This window comes from Arachis stenosperma, chromosome 10, assembly GCF_014773155.1.
Source record: "Arachis stenosperma cultivar V10309 chromosome 10, arast.V10309.gnm1.PFL2, whole genome shotgun sequence".
In the NCBI taxonomy this organism is placed as follows: domain Eukaryota; kingdom Viridiplantae; phylum Streptophyta; class Magnoliopsida; order Fabales; family Fabaceae; genus Arachis; species Arachis stenosperma.
The window spans coordinates 128868438-128887139 of NC_080386.1; the positions used below are offsets into that span (position 1 = coordinate 128868438).

At 28.9% G+C, this 18702-nt stretch overlaps 2 protein-coding genes across 6 annotated transcripts; both read right to left on the bottom strand.

The window, feature by feature from the left end:
- Nucleotides 1-1485: 1485 nt before the first annotated feature.
- LOC130954863 (uncharacterized) lies at nucleotides 1486-4407 on the bottom strand. Of its 4 annotated transcripts, XM_057881646.1 has the most exons (6): nucleotides 3958-4407; nucleotides 3558-3791; nucleotides 3238-3385; nucleotides 2683-2912; nucleotides 2171-2217; nucleotides 1886-2057 (listed from the first exon to the last, which is right to left on the bottom strand). In XM_057881646.1, exons 1-5 carry the CDS (start codon nucleotides 4332-4334, stop codon nucleotides 2202-2204), a joined length of 1005 nt encoding a protein of 334 aa, XP_057737629.1. In that variant the 5' UTR covers nucleotides 4335-4407; the 3' UTR covers nucleotides 1886-2057; nucleotides 2171-2201. The 4 variants fall into 4 exon arrangements, with proteins under 4 accessions (XP_057737627.1, XP_057737626.1, XP_057737629.1 ...); XM_057881644.1 differs by lacking the exon at nucleotides 2171-2217 and having other exon boundaries at nucleotides 1486-2057; nucleotides 3283-3385; XM_057881643.1 differs by lacking the exon at nucleotides 2171-2217 and having other exon boundaries at nucleotides 1486-2057.
- Nucleotides 4408-6268: 1861 nt separating this feature from the next.
- On the bottom strand, nucleotides 6269-11362 carry LOC130955690 (CDPK-related kinase 7-like). 2 transcript variants are annotated; one of them, XM_057882614.1, is made up of 11 exons: nucleotides 10223-11362; nucleotides 9526-9656; nucleotides 9320-9361; nucleotides 9081-9189; nucleotides 8782-8860; nucleotides 8400-8696; nucleotides 8201-8316; nucleotides 7661-7768; nucleotides 7525-7587; nucleotides 7272-7439; nucleotides 6269-6998 (listed from the first exon to the last, which is right to left on the bottom strand). In XM_057882614.1, exons 1-11 carry the CDS (start codon nucleotides 10787-10789, stop codon nucleotides 6861-6863), a joined length of 1818 nt encoding a protein of 605 aa, XP_057738597.1. In that variant the 5' UTR covers nucleotides 10790-11362; the 3' UTR covers nucleotides 6269-6860. The 2 variants fall into 2 exon arrangements, with proteins under 2 accessions (XP_057738597.1, XP_057738598.1); XM_057882615.1 differs by having other exon boundaries at nucleotides 10256-11359.
- Between the last annotated feature and the right edge of the window lie 7340 nt (nucleotides 11363-18702).

Genomic DNA, 18702 nt, shown 5'->3' on the forward strand with positions numbered 1-18702 from the left:
TATTTTTTGACAGGAAATCCCATAATTATGTGATATACACCACCAATTTGTAATTTGTATGCTTAGAAACTTAGCAGAACAACGGTAGGAAATCTGGCTAGCACATCACATGCACACGTATCATTTATACACTTCAGTCTTAGCTTGTGCTTAACCAATCAAAATCTGCCACTACTCTACACGGCTGTCTTGTCCAGGAGAGTTTAAGATGGCGTTTGGTTTATGTATTTTTTGAAATTGATACATAGAAACATAGACATTAAAAATATGGACACAAATTAATTATAAAAAATTGATAAGAAATAAAAGTGTAAAAATTAATTATATAAAAGTTAATAAGAGATAAAAGTATAAAAAATTGTGTCTAATTAATTGTGTATTTGTATCTTAACAAACACGGAATATATATATTTTGTGTGTATTTATATACTAAGGTATTTATTTAAAATTTGTGTCTTAACAAACAAAATAAACATATACTAACGTGTCTATATCTCTTTGTATGTGTCTTTGAAACTAAAACGTTGCCTAAAAGAAAGCCAACAATAAATACAAAACAGTTCAAGGAAGAAAGGGAGAGACAATAAGAAGACAGCTATAAACTAGTTTTGGGGTCACATACTCACATCACGCTTGTTTGAAATAATTTTTTTGGTTTAAGTGGGTATCAATTATCAAACCTACAAGGGAAAAGGAAAGAACACTATCTTAGAGTTCTATACAATTGAGCTAGCCTTATTCAACACTTGTTGGATATAATATAATTTAGTTCCTTTACCTTAACTTTTGATTAAATCTTTTGGCTTCCAAGACAGTTTTAAATATCAACTATATGTTAGGAAATCTTAGTTGCTTTTTATTTTTTATTTTTACCTCATATTTTTTTCATAAAATTTTAAAAACAAAAAATAGTAAAAATAAAAATAAAAACACAAAGAAAAAGTATAGAAAACCAATAGAATATTTGTACAATGTGTACAATGGGGGTTTAGAAATGTTCGATTCAGTATTAGAGATATAACCATTAGTATTACCTTTTCCTAGTTTCATGTCATGAGATGTTTATTATCCCAATACCTAGATAGTTATTTTGAATAGCATAGGTAATGTTCATTTTATTCATATTGGGCCAAAGATTTAACTCATTATACACATTGTACACTTAGACCATTAGCTCCCTAGCAGTACTCAAACACAAATCAAGCGAATCCTTAATTTTCAACCCAATTTCTTAATGCAAAAGAATTTGTGACTACTGACTAGTAACTGAATCTTGGATTGTCTATTTGGAACACTAAAATCATAGAGATGCTCTTTGGACATTCAAGAATAAAAACTGATTATTCTACTAATTTTACATATAATATTGTAATAATTCATCCATTATTGGATAACACATGTATATCCCATTAAAATTCAATTCTAAACTATTTAAATAGATCAACTCAGCATTCTATATAAAATAAAAAACACCAAACATAACTCTTCAAAACAAATGGACATCCCATAAATTACAGAAAGAAAAAAAAAATCCTTGATTGGAATAATTGAGAGAGAAATGCTAGAATACATAAAAGCAAACGATAATGAAACCAAAGAAGAAAGAAAAGAGGTGGCCTCGTCAGCTTCAGAGCGAAATAATACATGCATTTTAGTGAATGAATCTAATTTTAGTTCTAACTAACCTCAAAATTTACAACATGAACTAAGAAGACTCACATTTCCCCTTAGTCCCTTACTCAGCATTTCTTCCCAAAGATTTGGGGTTATGCAATGTTTCTACTTAATGTGGATTGATTACAAAGAAATTGTAGTGTACTATGTATGCATATAGGTGTTAGCATGGTTCATCTGCTGTGTGGACAGGTATTTGCCAAACTTTTGTGTTCTTTTTGGGATCATCGGTGAGGCTAAGATCCGTGTCATCTTCTTTGAATGTTCTAATAAACGTTTTTGCACCCATCATGATAAGCCTCTCCACCATGAATAACTCGTAATTGTTCTCAATCAAGGGATCCAGGAGATAACTGTAGTTTGAAGAATATGCCATTTTGTACCTGCAAATTTCAATTTGCATCATCATGAACATCAATATGACTGGGTAAAATCAAAGAACCAACCGCAATAGAATTGTGTTATATGTTCTTATGGGCCATGGAATGGAACACACTTGCACTCCATCCATTGGATAGGGTGTGGACTTAAGTGATGTCCAAACTGCATATGAACACAACATTTTCACCGCAATAAGTGAAACAATAGAAAGCAGATACAACATATGATATATCCCAACTTAAGAGAAAATACCTAGTCTCATGTCTCGATGAATGCACACAAAGAAACAAACACACATACACACAAACACAGAAACATGCATGCAGATGAAGTCTTCAGTTTCACAGCTATGCAGATTAGTATGATACAGCTGTTGCACCGTTTGATAACTCCAGATGTAATTCTAACCTAGAAAATGACACACATAAATCCAGTATGTAATGCACATCCTTTGATGGTTCCTGAGTGACAAGTATTTCATATTTATAACCATCAGAAAATTGAAAAGATCAACATCATCCAGTGATGAACACAAATACTCTAGATTATGCCATATAGAATCATATACTATAATACCTTTAACAGATTCAATTTTCTAGGAACCCATATGCGCAATAGAAAAGTTACCTGACAGCAAGTGGTGAAAAAAATCCAGGAGTCCTTTCATTTGAAGCAATAAATAAGGTTCTTCCAGGAGGGACCCACTTTGCGATTCTGCAGAGTATAAATTCCGCTCGTGTATCTCTGTCAAGGTGAGGATGCAGGCTCCTTGCTACTCCAAATCTGTCCTTCCTGGTTTTTATTTTATCCCCACGACGGACATGTATGGCATCATATTCACCAAGTTGTGCTTTGATCTGTGACCAGTAAACAGGTCAGAAATTGAACAGTGTCACATAAATGAAATATGCAAGCAGGGATTCAAGAAGAATCTAGACAATAACATCCAACCCTTTGCATGATTTGAAAATTTTCACAAACAAACTTCTCACTCACTCACCCTAAATCTTAAATTCTCATCTATAACCTCCCAAAAGGAAGAGAAAAGGTGTATTATAAAGCAATGAAGACTAGCATTACACTAATCTATTATAAGGGACTACCATTACAGTAATCTATTATTCAAGTAATAAACATCTTGCAAAATATGAAAATTCAACATATCTAGCATGAGAAGTTTACCAAACTTAAAAGAGAAACTTTAAAGAGATTGCGTGTCAGGTGGACCTTTTCTGCTGCATCTCTTAGTTTATGTGCTGCCATTGATGGCAGAAACGAGTATGGCAACATTATAGCACTACGGTTGTTTCGATCCTTGCATTCTATAAACCTGAAACACCATCATTACTCATATATCTCAGGAAAATTGGAAATTTTCAGAAGAATAATTTCTACTGGAAAGTACTAATTAAGTTCCCAGATAAGTGCCAAATATTAGGAGGAATCCTGTATGTACATGGTGTCATAACATAAATCCGTAGGCATGATTTTACAATCCCTACCAAGAAAGAGGGCTAGCGGTTCTGTTGATAAGCAAGAGAGTCGAATAGCGAGTATCTTGTTTAAGCTGGAGGCGGCTAACACCCTGGACATGTGCAACTCCCCTGGCTCCCAGCTTCATGGTGGTTTCCAGAACACGATACCACTCCTTTGAATTGTCCAAAATCACAGGAAGAGTCTCGGACATCCTGTCCACGTCATACAAAGAGTCCATGGCGCAAGAACTCCCTGCCCACCTGAGCAATGCAACATAAAAATGATAAGAAAATAACAAAAACACAATTGCAGATGCAACAGTTTCTATAACTGAATCATGATAGCAAGAGCAGCTGCATCAACGAGAAAGCAGATTTAAAACCATGACAAGCGGACACATGAATTGAGTAATGAGAAAGAACTCACATTTCCTCTGAAGTAGCATTGGCAAGCGAATGATGAAGGATCCCTTTCTTGTTGTGTATGGGGTTGATGCACATCCTAGACGGCATGACAAACGTTCTTTGGAGGAAGAAAGCTTCTTCGAGGGCGCAGCGGAGGCTTGATTCCTGGTGGCCCAAACCCTCGCAGGAATCGCAGTGTTTTCCGGGGCAATCGATTCTGTGTCCCCAGTATAGGTACTTTCGGTGTTGCGGAGAATTGGGAATTGAAGAAGTGGTGGAGAGGAGAGAGAAGATGAGGAAGATAATGGCAATGGCGGTGACTGTAGCTGCTAGCACCAGGATCGGGGATCTCGCTGATTTCGTAGCTTTCGATTTCGAGAACCCTCTCTGAATTGCCATCTTCACAAACAACTGTTTAACTCGAGTATTGTCATCAACGCTTTTGGATCTATCCTCAGCTTCTCAGAATCAATCTACGTGCTTATGAGTTTAAGATATGATTTAAAAAACATGTTTAGATTATATTATAATTAATAAAAAATACTATTTTTTATTTCAATAAATATATTAAAAATTTAATAAATAATAAATAATAATTTTATAAAGTAGACTAATATTTGTTGAGACAATGGATAATTTTAATGCATTGATAAAGTAGTAAAGCAAGAATACAAATAAACGATTGTGTAGTATAATACATGTAAATTAGTAACTAAATGTTATCTAACTTATTTTTATAATAAATTTTAAATTTTTAAAAATAATTTATTTTTATATTTTTTAAATTAAATATTAATTTTTAATATTTTTTAATAAATTAAATACCACCTTTTATCTACTATACCAAATTAGCAATCGACAAATTTTTTAATACCTATAATTTTAGTGTCAAATTTGTCGAACTTATTTTTTATGATAAATTTTAAATATTAAAAAATTATTTATTTTTATATTTTTTAATTTAAATACTAATTTTTTATCTCTTTTCAATAAATTACATAATTATATAGCAATCACCTAATAAATTATCTTCTTAATGATCAAAAGTGTTGCCATCAATCATCATCACCATAATTCATTATCCAATCATGTGAAATATATATATATGCAGTGAGGATGTATTTAGAATATTATAATATGAAAAAAATAAAATAATATTTTAGTCTCCAATATTTTAATTAAATTTTAGTTTAATCTCTAATATTTTAAACGTCTTATTTTTATTATAAAAATTTTAAATATATTTAATATTATTTTACTGACAAATTCGATACTAATAGTTAACGAAATAACATAGACATTAATGATATTACTAGTTAAGTCATATCTTTCTTCATTTGTTAAAAAAACATAACCAAAACTTTTTTTTAGTAATATTTTTTCTTCTCAATTTCCTATTATAAGAAATTCCAAATTCTAACGATTTTTAAAATAAAAAAATATATATCAATGATCGTTGATAGATTAATTTTAATTACGTATTAAAATTGAATGCTATTAATTCTTTAACATGCAATTTGTTTATATCAAATTTAATGGGGGATAATAATAAACTCACGAAACCTTTTTAGAATTAAAATATGATGTTCGAAAGTTTTTGAAACTAAAATAAAACATTTGAAATATTACGAATCAAATTAAAATTCGATCGACTAAAATAATACTCTATCCTATAAAAAAAAAAAAAAAAAACTTATCTGAGCTTCTCTGAGCTTTGCATCCACTAGTGGATGGCAATTCTCAACTTGATTTCTAAACAGTGGATTTCAAGGAACAATGAGTTTTTATGAAGAAGCCAAGTTCTCTTCAAGAATGTTGTAATTATGACCAATTTTCTCTAGAAAGAATTTTTTTCAACTTCTTAGCCATTCTTTTCTTTTTCTTTCTTTTTTTTTTAATCAATTTTTAGTTTTATTTTTTAATATTAATTCTCTTGCAAATTTAAACTTTGGGAAATTTCTTATGTGTAAAATAAAATTAAGTGAAGTATAAAGATTTACTTAAATTTATTAAAAATACTTACATTGTACATATTTTTCATTAAAAAATAATCTTCACTCTTTATTGTAACATTACTGTTCAAAATATACATATATTACTTAGTTGTGAAATACGTGTAAACGTTGAACTGTTTGTTGGTATGATGAAGCTGACACAACATAATTAAACAGAGTCCACTCACAAAGGAAGAAACTTTGCCATGCTTCTTTTGTGAAGAAACAAGGGACCATTGAAGCAACTACTTCTCTGTGCTCTCTGCCTTGACCCTACTCCTATTATGCTTCTTTGAAAATGAAAGGGATGTTCTAAACAAGCATGCACCAAACAATTAATGAGTATTCAATTCATACAGCTAAGGAATCTCATCATATTACTGGACTCGTTTAAAGATATCATGAAAGGGACGTTCTGTCATTTGTTGTTTTCTACTAACAAAATCACCATGAACAATGCTGCAAAAATATCATGTTTTAAAGCAACTCACTGAATTGGCAAGAGTTTATTGAAAAGTGGCAAGGGTACACAAGGGACAAACCCAAAAAACACTAACTCATTTTTTTTTTTTTTTGTAGAGTAGTTCCTCTAGTCTTTTAAGTACAATCAGTGCTCTACTTTCATCTGTACAACTTACAAGCTTCTGACTCCCAGCACCACCAACCACTGACCAGAATTAGAAATAGCATTGAGGAAAAAGGGTTTGTTTTTTATTGCACAACTCTGGACAGAAAGATGTTGCATATAATATCTTCAGCAGCAGCATCAAACTTTTAGGCATGAAGGATCCATCTTTTTTGCAGTCAAGATCAACACTATCATCTTCTGATGGTGTTTTTTCCCTCATGAGTCATGCATTCAAATCCCCTAAAAAGATTTATGGCCAATGATGGCAAGAAAAAAATAATAAAGACCATGTATTAATTCGTGTCAAGCTTTGTGAAACGTGCGAGAAGAAGCTCCGTGCAGAAGCCTGACGAACCCCAGGAAACTAAGCTTCCCATCCGAGTGTCGTATCCAATCTTGGAGTACAACATGGACAGGTACTGATGGACTAAGCCCAAGTTCCTGGAACAAATCAAATTACAAAGTTTGGTATTAGTACCATTATGCATCTTGTAGATAACTTGCTGATCAAGAATATGATCAGAGGTATCTAACTCATGAAAAAATTCAAAGCAAGGGAAAAAATCATCACAAGGACTTGTAGAGAGGAACAATTATAACCAGCAATTTGAAATCCAATTGTTTTATAAATCCCTCTTGGGAATAATTAACATTGCCAGGATCAAGAGATATTGGTAAATGATGACAATTGATATTGCACAAATGGAATAATACCGATGCTAGCTCTTCGATCATGATTGGCCTATTTCCATCCTTTTCGAACAGCTCATAGGCACGCCTTGCATGGTGTTCCCAGGTCTCCATTCCCTCTAGCTGATGCACACTTATAGCAGCAGCACAAAATTCCTCGAAATCTAATTTCCGATATTGGATTGAACTAACCTGAGAGATGACCAGTAACAATTCAGTATCTGGTAAAGCAGAATCAAAAATCAGTATGAGGAGCTAAAATTCTTCATAGACTTACCATGCTCACGTAATCTAAGACCCGAGAATCCTTTGAGGCATCAGTGGCACACCTTAAAACACCCTGCAAATATAAATGTTAGTGGCGGTGAAAGTTACTTGGAAAAGCAGTGCAAAACCTTACAATACATGCTCACCGTCTTGAAATTCTGCATAGAAATTGTCCCATTTTTGTTTGGTCCTAACTGAGTAAATTGTTCTCTGAGATAAGCTAGCTGCACTAATGTTAATGTCTTTGCAAGGGCCTGGAAAAATGACAAAACTTTAATCATGAGATGCATGTCTTCAAAAGGAATTGCTGAAGGTTATATCGATAAACTTGAATATTGCTTTTTCAAATAGTAAAAGAAAATTTATTAGATGAGACAAGAATAGTACAAGAGAATAATGATGATGATATGCACTAATGCACATAAAGAAAGCTCTACTACTTATACTCAATAATTATGTTACTTACAAATGCTCATTATGGCCCTAAAGTTACTAAATTAGCTAGATTAGATTTCTAAGATTCTCTCCATTTCATCATTACCTTAATTAATCTCAAATCAAGTTTACAGCACATTTAACAATGAAAGTAGGTAATCACCAGGTAAAGAAATCCAAACTCCACAATGAGATATAACAATGAATGAGAAAAACAAAAGCAACACTGAGTGATTGTACACATTACATACCCCTAACGCTGATTTACGTAAAGATGATGAGCATATATAAGCTTTAACTTGCTTGGGGATTATCATGTCAATAGGTATCTTCAAATCATCGCAATGATTCGCCAGCCACGGATGACCTAAGCATAAAATCAAGCTATAAGAAAGAGAATTCACAACACTAAAGAGGAAATCTGCCATCCATAGTGAATAGAAAACATACCGAGTGCCTGAGCTGCAGTTAGTCTTTTTCGATAATCCTTGTTCAACAGCCTCTTTACAAAATCTATTGCATCAGCAGATAAAGAAGGCCAAGGAGCTTCATCAAAACTTGGATCTGCCTTCAGGACAGCTCGAAATATGCCAGATTCCGTCCGTGCCCAAAATGGTCGACTTCCACATAAAAGAATATAGGCAATTACACCAATGCTCCACATATCTGCTTCTGTCCCGTAAGATCTATGCAAAACTTCAGGAGCTACATAATATGCGCTTCCAACAATATCATTCAACCTCTCATCTGCAAAAACTTCCACACTTAGTGCTCATTGCTTTATCTTTTGTTAATAAATCAGAGTACATAGGAAAAAGGCAACTGGCCTGACCTGGCTTCACATAGTCGGAGAGACCAAAATCAATCGCCTTCAGAGTGGAATTTTCTTCCTTAGAAGCAAAAAGAAAATTCTGTAGCAAGAGAAAAACAAGGCTTAATCATACCAATGAATAAGGACACTATTACACTAAAGAAAATGGCACATGGATAACCAGCAAAGTTAACACAACTAAAAATCATCATTCTGTGACCTTGGTCACTAGTTAATCCCAATGATAAAAAAAATTACAAAAGAAAATCTATTATGAGCAGTTATCCAAGCTAAAAATCAATTAGATATCAGTTAATCACCTCTGGCTTGAGATCACGGTGAACAACACCCTGCAGATGACAATAGGCTACAACACTCAATATCTGAATCATGACAACCCTGGCATCCTCTTCTGAGTACTTTCCACCTCTGTCGATCGGAATTTAATATGATATGGTTAACAGCAAGAGAAAAAATAAACAAACCAGAATGCCACTTTCTAGTTTCTTTCTGGTTTGTGGCACAGAAAAATGAAAATTGAAACATTGAGATTGTTTACCTGGAAAGAATCTTATCTAGCAGTTCCCCTCCTTTGCATAACCTGAACATCATGGGTTACAGTAGAATGTGAGCTCCAAATCAGTTGGGGGTTGATGCATATTTATGGAAGTTTTGCTTCCCTCATCACACTAGTTTATCTTGAGATTATATAATTGTGAGCTTAATTCATAACAGAAGTTAAAGCAACAGGTAATATGAACTTACTCCATAACTATATAAACATTGTCATCATCTTCATAGGCTTCATAGAATTGTACCAGGTTTTTATGCCCTGTTAAAGCTCGCAATATCTTTACTTCTCTCCTCACATCCTCAATAGCAATTGCAGTTGTCATCTGCCATACATGACCCCATTTTCATAAGAACAAAGAGCAGACTATTGAATATTTGAATTTCATTTACAACAAAATCAGACAACTGATAAAACCATAACCGTTGCATGATACTGGAATGAAAACAAATCAAACTTCAAAAGAAAAATGATGTCATTAATTAATATAAGAAAAGTGCTAGAGTAGTCCACTAAAAATATACAATCATACATATCTAAAATTCAGAATTTTGCCTAGTAAAAATTAATCCTGGAAAATCTTCAGAGAGAACAGAAAGCATGAAATTTTCATAAACAGTATCCATCGGCCATCACAGAACAGCTACACCGACAAACTCTACAAAAACAAACCATGTTCCTCAAATATCAACATCCCATCAATAATGCAGTGTCGGTATACCACAAATCAATTGGAAAAAAAAAAGTTGCATCCTTCAGTACTTCCATAACAATATGCACAAGGTAACTCATCATCGTGTAACTAACACACAACTCAAATTATAAAATAAAATAAACTTAGAAAAAGACAGTTAACAAAACTCTAAAAACATGAAACTCAAGAGAACCAACCAAAAACCAAAGCTTCAACAATAAAAATGAGACCTTTGCTTTTGGGATGACTTTGACAGCAACCTCATGGCCCTTGAAGGTTCCTTTTTTACCCTTGGCAGAGCAAGTGTACCCAAAATGGCCACGCCCCACTTCTTCCCCAAGCTCATAGTGAACCAAAAACTGCTTAGAGAACCCAAAGCTCTTGTCCAATCCAACCTCACACTCACTCCCTTCAGGAATTGATGCCTCATTGGGCTTCACAGAGCCATGCCTCCTTGCAAGCAAAGCCCTTATGTGCTTTGCCGGAGAAGGAGGAGGGAATGGCCTCTTGAAGATCCTCAAAGGTGTTGAACTCACACTCGAAGGATTTGAACCTGGTGCAGGTGAGTTCTTGAAGAAGCTTGGCAAAGGGCTTGGGCTGAAAAATGGGAACTTTGATGAGGGTTTTGTGGTTTGGGAACTTGGTGTTGGTGGTGGCAGTGAAACAACCACACCTTTCTCATCAATGAATGATGAAGGGTCTTCCCCTCTTCCTCCTACTCCTCTCTGTGAGGTTTCAATGGGTTTTCCATGGCAGAGTCCCATGAGGGGCTGAAAACCAGAAGCAAAATCCAAAATTGGTAGCTGAACAGTGAGAAAGTTTAGATTTTTTTAGATCAGTTGGAGAAGAAAATGAACTACTTAGAGTGAGGAACCCAACAAAAAAAAAATGAGAGCTTTTTTCTGAAGCTGTTAAAACACCTGGAAGAAGGAAAAAAAAAAGGTCTTTTCTTTCTTTCTGGGTTGATCAATGAAACCCAGAAAAGATCAGAAAACTTATCATTTCAATGGTAGTAAAGATGAGAGAAATTTAAGAAGCTAGGGATATTATTGATAATGTAAAATCATGTGAAGGAAAAAGGAACAGAACAAGGCCTTCTTGTGAGTAAGTAAAGAATAATAGAGAGGAAACACCACCAAGAATTCACCTAAAGAAGAAGCAATATCTGTGAGTAGAAGAGGCAAGGAATATGATGCTGCTAATAGAGTAATAGTAGAAGCAGCTTATACCAAATAGAACTTGGTTAAAAATAACAAATAAAATTAGAGAAGAATGCAGAAGTGGCAAGGAAGAACCCCAAAAAAAAGGGCAAAAAAAAAAGAAGGATGAAAAAAAGTGAGGCAAAGATGCTTAGCAGACTCTGCAAGAAAAAAGAAAAAGAAGACTGAAAAAAAAAATCCAATCTTTCTTTTGCTGCTTTATGTATTGTAAGCCTTCTTTTTTAAATTTTTAATTTAATTTTTTCTATGAACTTAGGAAGAGAAAAACACACTTTATTGGAGAGGGTAGTGTTGGTTTCTTCCTTCTAATAATAATAATACTAGTTAGTGGGGTTAGTTTTGGATCCTTCCAGCCTGTCCTTATTGATCCCAAAAAACAAACCAAGATGAATACTGTATACATTTCATTTCATACTCAGAACTTTGTAATATGATATGTTAAGGAACTAATAATCTATTTATTTATGTATTTAAGTTCTGAACATTGACCTCACTTTGTAAAGCTATGAAAAATTGTCTTTTACTGCTTTTAAAAATTAAAATAAAATAATTATTAATTTTTAATGGCAGATCTATTTTTTTTGTTAATTACCAATAAAGAACAAATTAAAGCTGAATGCATATGTTTATTTGATGAGTTATTTTTTCATATAGCAATTTTTTTTTCTCTATGATTATGTCGGAGACATATTGCAATCTTTATGAATATATATATATTTTTTTATTTTAGGACATCAAGTTTTGTGTTACTGTTACTACTACTAACATGCATGTAAGAAGTTGCAGATAGAATGTTCCAAGCAAAGAAAAATATAATAAACTTCATGTCAGAAAAAACCATGGACTACATTCCATATACCTGTAAACCAAGAACTGGATTTTATTTTATTTTATTTTATTTTTGTTTAAGAACTTTAAAAGGGGAAGCTTTCAAGGACTTACAATGATTACATAAATATATAATTTAGATTTAAAAAAAAAGTGCCTAATAAGCTACCAATGATATACTCCTGTAATCAATTGTGAATCAATGAGATATATGGATGAACTATCAAAACAATATTTGTTAGGAGTTTGAAGATTTTATATGAGTGATATTATATACAATACTTATTTAAGTTATAAAATGTAATATTTTTTTTTAAGTTTAAACAATTTTTAAAGTTTAGGTGATATCACATTTTCATATTTAACAATAGATTTTATAAAATAGTGTTCTAAAAATATTGGTTAAGAAAATTAAAATAAAAAGTTTTAACTCTTTCAATACATTTTCAACTTAACTAAAACTTGTAAAATTCATGTTTTTATTCAAATTTCCTATTTATAATATGTTTTAAAAGTTTTGGTAAATCACTTGTTAACAAAACTTCTATAGTTATTTGTCTATATATTTTGTCATATCTTTGTGTCTTTTATTTCTATTGTCACCTCCAGCGTTTAATCAAATCAACTAACCACATAAACTAAAATGGGCATCTTATAAATTTAACTAAACCAAAAAAAAAGAATTATAAATTTAATTTAAGAACAAAAAAATTATTTTAATCCTATATATTCTATAATATACTTTGCATCATTATTAATAATGTGCACAAATGATGCTAAGTATATTAGATTATGGTGGAAACTCAGGTATAGTCAACTTCACGTGAAGTTGATAACTAATGAAAGCCGTTAGATAATTTGACTAATTTGACTAAATCTTTATCTAACGACTCTCAACTATCAACTTTACGTGAACTCGACTGCATTTGAGTTTTCACTTTAAATTATATACTTGAATAATTGTAGAACGTGAGAAGTGAAAGGCATTAATTTTTGAAGTAGTTTTATTCATTCATTTGACATTTTGAAGCAGTGTTTGAAATGATAAATAAATTAATATAATTAATTTTGAGTTTTGCAGATTATATTGCTGGATGCAGGTGACCTAACTTCCAGAAAAGCACATACAATAACGTTGAATATTAAATCATATCATCGTCCAATAAGAGAAAATTTCAAGTTTCTTTAATTCTCTCACTGCATGTTTCCTTATCTCAAGCTCAACTTGTCAATCACTACTTTTCATATAATATATACTATATGTTTCGTTTAATTCTTTCATATGCATCAAAATTCCCACCAAAATATAATTTGAAGAAAGGTTTATTATAAATTTAACCTTGCTAGATTATTAATTTGAACTATGCAAATGAAGAACTAATTATATTATTAATCCCACATTAGTTTCTGGCTGTCAAAGGGGACAGTATCCGCTACATGAGCCGCATATTATTATTAGCAATTTATTAGCATTGTCAATACAATAAATCCGCCAGTATATATTAAGGAACCACTTAAAAGATAAAGGTATCAAAAATATTTTTTTTAAATATATTTTTTAAAAATTAAAATTTAATATATATAATTAATTAAATTATTTTTTTTTATTAAAATTAGACTAAACAAATTAGTTTAGCCAAAAAATTAATAAATTAAATTTTAAATTAGTTTAAATTAAAATTTTTTATGAAAAATAACTACAATATCTTTATTATAAAAAATAACTAAAATATTTTTATTATATATATATATATATATATATATAAATTTTGAAAATTTTAAATCCTAACCTTACGATGATAAAGAAGAAAAATGCTAAAATTTAGGATTCTCAAAAATAATATATATAATAAGAGTATTTTAGTTATTTTCTATAATAAGGATATTGTAGTCATTTTTTATAAAAAATAATAATAATTTAAATCGATTCAAATTTTGATTCACTATTTTTCGATTAAATTAATTTGTCTGGCCTAATTTTGACAAAAATAACACGATTTAATCGATGTGTTAAATTTTAATTATTAAAAAATATTTTAAAAAAATGACGTTTTAGACGTATTTATTAAAGCAGCTCTCATATATTAATTAACATAATTAAACTAGTACTTTTTAATATGAATAATTATATATATCAAATTAAAAATAAATAAAATTATTTTATTTAATATTTATTAATTATTATTTTTAACATTCATCATAAAATTAATAAATATTAAATAAAATAAATTTTTATTATTTTTATATTAAATATTTTTAGTTACCAAATATTTCCGTTGTCTAACTAAGGGAAAAACCCTATGACTTCAATAATGCAAGTAATTAAGTCAACATACATGTCCACTCAATTTATTTTGATTAATTGGACTTTTCATGTTATCTGATGATGAGTGCAACTATTAATAAATGTGTACTTCTTTTGAGTATGGTTATAATAATTTCACCATATGTATGTCTACATGTGTCACATGCATTTGATTACTATTTGAAAATAGTAATCTTGCTACAAAGTTGGTGCACCTACTTTTTAAGCTCCTACATAAAGACTTCATAAGTATAAGCTGACAAGCTAGATTAGGAAAAAGAAGAGATAGTAGAAAGAAAATTTAATTTTCAATCATAAAAACTACTTCCATGCAATAATTCCAATAATCCAATGTATGACTTAGATAATAAGCATTATATTGCATGTCCTTGATGATGAGTAGTATCACTTTATTCTTCCTAACTACAATTCTAGTAGTTTGTTAGGGGGTACTTTACCCTTAATATACCTTTTGAGTCCTTTATATCATGAATCTGATTCCCATATCATTGATTATAGTAATATTTAAAGAGAATTTAGAATTGTTATTTTGAATAGTTTATAACTATATATATAAATTACTATTATTTAGTTCTAGAAATGAGACAAAAATATAAAGACAAGAAATAAATAATATGATAATTTTTTGTTTTATTGTCTTGTTTTTTCTCTGTCTTCTTTAAAAAATATATAAAAAATCATTTTTATTTTATAACACTCTGGGTTGTTTCTATTTTTTTTTATCTATAAACTTTTTATATATTTTTAATTAAGGCCCATTTTAAATATTCAATTGGTACAACTCAAAGGCTTAAGAATCAGCTAATGCATAACCTTATTTGACATACTTTATACGTGAGATATATAATTATTTATGTATATTTTTGTCTTTTAATTTAACATTTTTAGAATTAAGAATTTTATAATATAATTTGAGAGTTTTTATAACTAAATTTAACGTTTAATCCTTATTATTTAAGAAAAATTCATATCATTGAATTAAAAAATTGATGTTTATCTATAATCACACTTCCAATTCATATAAAAGTTTTTGTATATAAAATATATAACTATTCATATATTTTTAACTATCAACTTAATCTTTTTTAGAATTAGTGATTTTATTATCGAAAAAAAAATTCTAAATGATTTCTAATAATTATTTCTTAAGATAACAAATTTTCTAACAAAAAAACAAAAATACATTTTTTTAAATTTTTTATTTTTGTGAAAATTGGTTAATCCTTCTATCAATTTTTGTTCTGGGTTAAAAAAATATGTCTATGTAGCACGTTAAACTGTTAATTTATTTGTTAAGTACAAACTAAAATTGATTAATTTTTTTGCTATTAAAAGTCTTATTCTCTTTTGAGAATAATTGTTAAAAGTCATTTAAGACTTTTTTTTCTATTTTTATTACCGTTTTCATATAAATTGCCTAAATTTACTGTATAAGAATTGAAAAATATTAATAATTTTTTAAATCTCTTTACTGTTGCTTAAAAAATTGTTAACATATTATATTATTATGATTATATTAAATTTTAGGTATACTCAATTTAAATTAACCATCATAATTTATATAAATTTCTTATTATTAAAAAATACATATTTTATTTTATAATAGACAATAAAAAAAATTGACACAATATTTTATTTAAAATATATAAAAAAAATATTTATATCAACTAATTAAATAAGTAAATATAACATCAAAGATTTAAAGTTTAACATTTTAGAATAATTAGTAACAAATAGATAAACTTAATAACAACAATTAGCAATATCATTCTTATTAATGTGTATATCTTTTATGCAATTTTCATAAGTAAAAAAATATTAATATTTATCAGTTTATATATATATATATATATATATATATTGTAAATTTGGCCAATGTAATTAAAAAAATAACAAAAAAAAAGAAATCACAAACGGCCTGATAATTACCCAAAAGAAGGACTTTCAATAAAAAATTTGTTAATTTTAACTGATACTTAATGAATAGAATAATTAATTAACATGTTACATAAATGCATTTTGTTAATTCAAAAAAAATAATAAAAAAATTAACCAATCTTACACCATTAAAAATTAAAAGCTAAAAAACATATTTTTTTTTATTAAAAACTTCATAATCTTTCAAAAAAATTATATAGAGTCGGAATGAATATTCACCCTTTATTATAAGATGGCTATATATCCAAATAAATTAATTAAACAAGCTTGGATGATGATGGCATTTAAACACCAATATCTTATATAAGCATGACTTATTTTGTAGGGCAGCTTTTCGGGTATATATCAAGCATCAAATGCACTTTTGTTTTTGTATATGTGAATGGCCCAAAGCTTTTATGACATTTAAATTCTGTGTTCGCCATTTCTTCCATTACAAATAATACACAAAAAGAAAGTCCATTTATCTTAATAAAGTTAATGAGAATAGTATATATTCCTTCAGCACCAAGCTTTTACTATATGCTCTTTCTTTTCTTTTTTTTCTTTTTTTCTTATTTTTCCCATTACTTAATTTGATATAACAAAAAAAATCTTTCAGGTATTATATATTATTTCTTTTTTCCGTTTGAAGAAAACGAAAAGTCTAAGGTTTGAAAATTTGAAGTACCTCAAAAACCATAGAGTCTTCGGGGCCTCGGTTAAGGAGATGTTGATTTTAATTATACAATACTATTATTATATTAACATATTTTAAGAATAATAAATTAAAATATTTGTGTCCAGTGAGGCTTAGCTTGGTGATAGCAAATTAATATTGCATCATTATGATTCAGTCAGGTTGTCATTTTGCAACCAACACATGATTGCTTTTGATTTAATTTGTATGGTAGTTAAGTCACCCTCAATAGATAATATAATAATGAGAACCTTCTCTCTATATATTTTTTTCTTGTCCATGATATTTACTAATTCGATAGGTTAAAAATAAATTTATGACAAATCTGAATTATATTTAAGAATTTATTATTAATTAATAAATTATTATATATATAAAATAAAATTTAAATTTTAATATTTATTTAAACAGAATTACTAAATTAATTTAAATTGGTCAAAAGCTTCTATATATTAATACATCAAATCATACAAAGTAGTTATTATTTTTCAAAAAAAATTAAAAATAAAAATTATGTACCAATAATATTAAAAAGACAAAAAAACAATCAACAATAATTAATAAATATTAAATAAAATAAATTTTGACTGTTTTAACTAATTTTTTTATTATTAAATATTTTCGATTATTAATTAGTTAATCATAAAATTATGGAATGGCTCAAGAAGAATGACAAGGTACTATTACATTGTCAGAGATATGTCTCAATTATTCCTTAATTTATATTTAATGAATGAATGAATGAATAAAGTATATTTGTGTATAAATGTCTCCAATGAAGTGAATGCTCCAATAGAAACTTTCATAAAACCAGGCAATGATGTATATTGCGAATTTAATAACTTTGATGCTCCAATTTCGATATGTTCAGCTTTGACCATCTTCCTTTTTACATGGTGTACTATATTATATCAAAGTTTTAAAATAATTTCTATCACGTATGATGATATGATATGCAGAATATATATTTTTAAAATAAATTAAATAATATAATATATACAATAAATAATTTATATATGTTTGAAGTATGTTATATTATTACATAAAAGGTGATATATTTTTTCCAAAAAAAAAAGTATTTTAAAAAGTTGAATGGTATTAAGGAAATAGTTTGTCTATATAAGTAGACTTCCTTTAATACTGTTGACTATTGCATTGCAAGATAAATTGATGTGAAAATTTTATAAAGATGGTATATATTTTATTAATTTTTTCTGCAAATATTGATGTAGGCCAAAAATTTTGATAAAAGATATAATTACTAATAATTACAGTTTTACTAAAAAAATTTGAAAATAATATATATTTTTTTTAATTGAACTATTTTTCTGATTTACTTTAGTTGAACGGATTAATACTAAAATTACAACCAATTGAGGAAATTAGAAATTATTAAACAAACTGAAGTTATATGTATTTCTGTAAAAAAGATGTTGAAATGATATAATATACATTTGTTAATTATTTGTAAATTATTTGATAGATATAGCATATTTGAATAGTTGATGTGGGATAATATTATACTACATACACCAAGAATTATAAAACAATACTTTGAGAATAAAAAAAAGTACTCAGTAAATAATTGATTGATTTTTTCTCTAATATTTAGAATATTTTGTTAAACATGAATGATAGTGTGTTCCATAACAAAACACAGAGACTACAAACACTATTAACAGGACT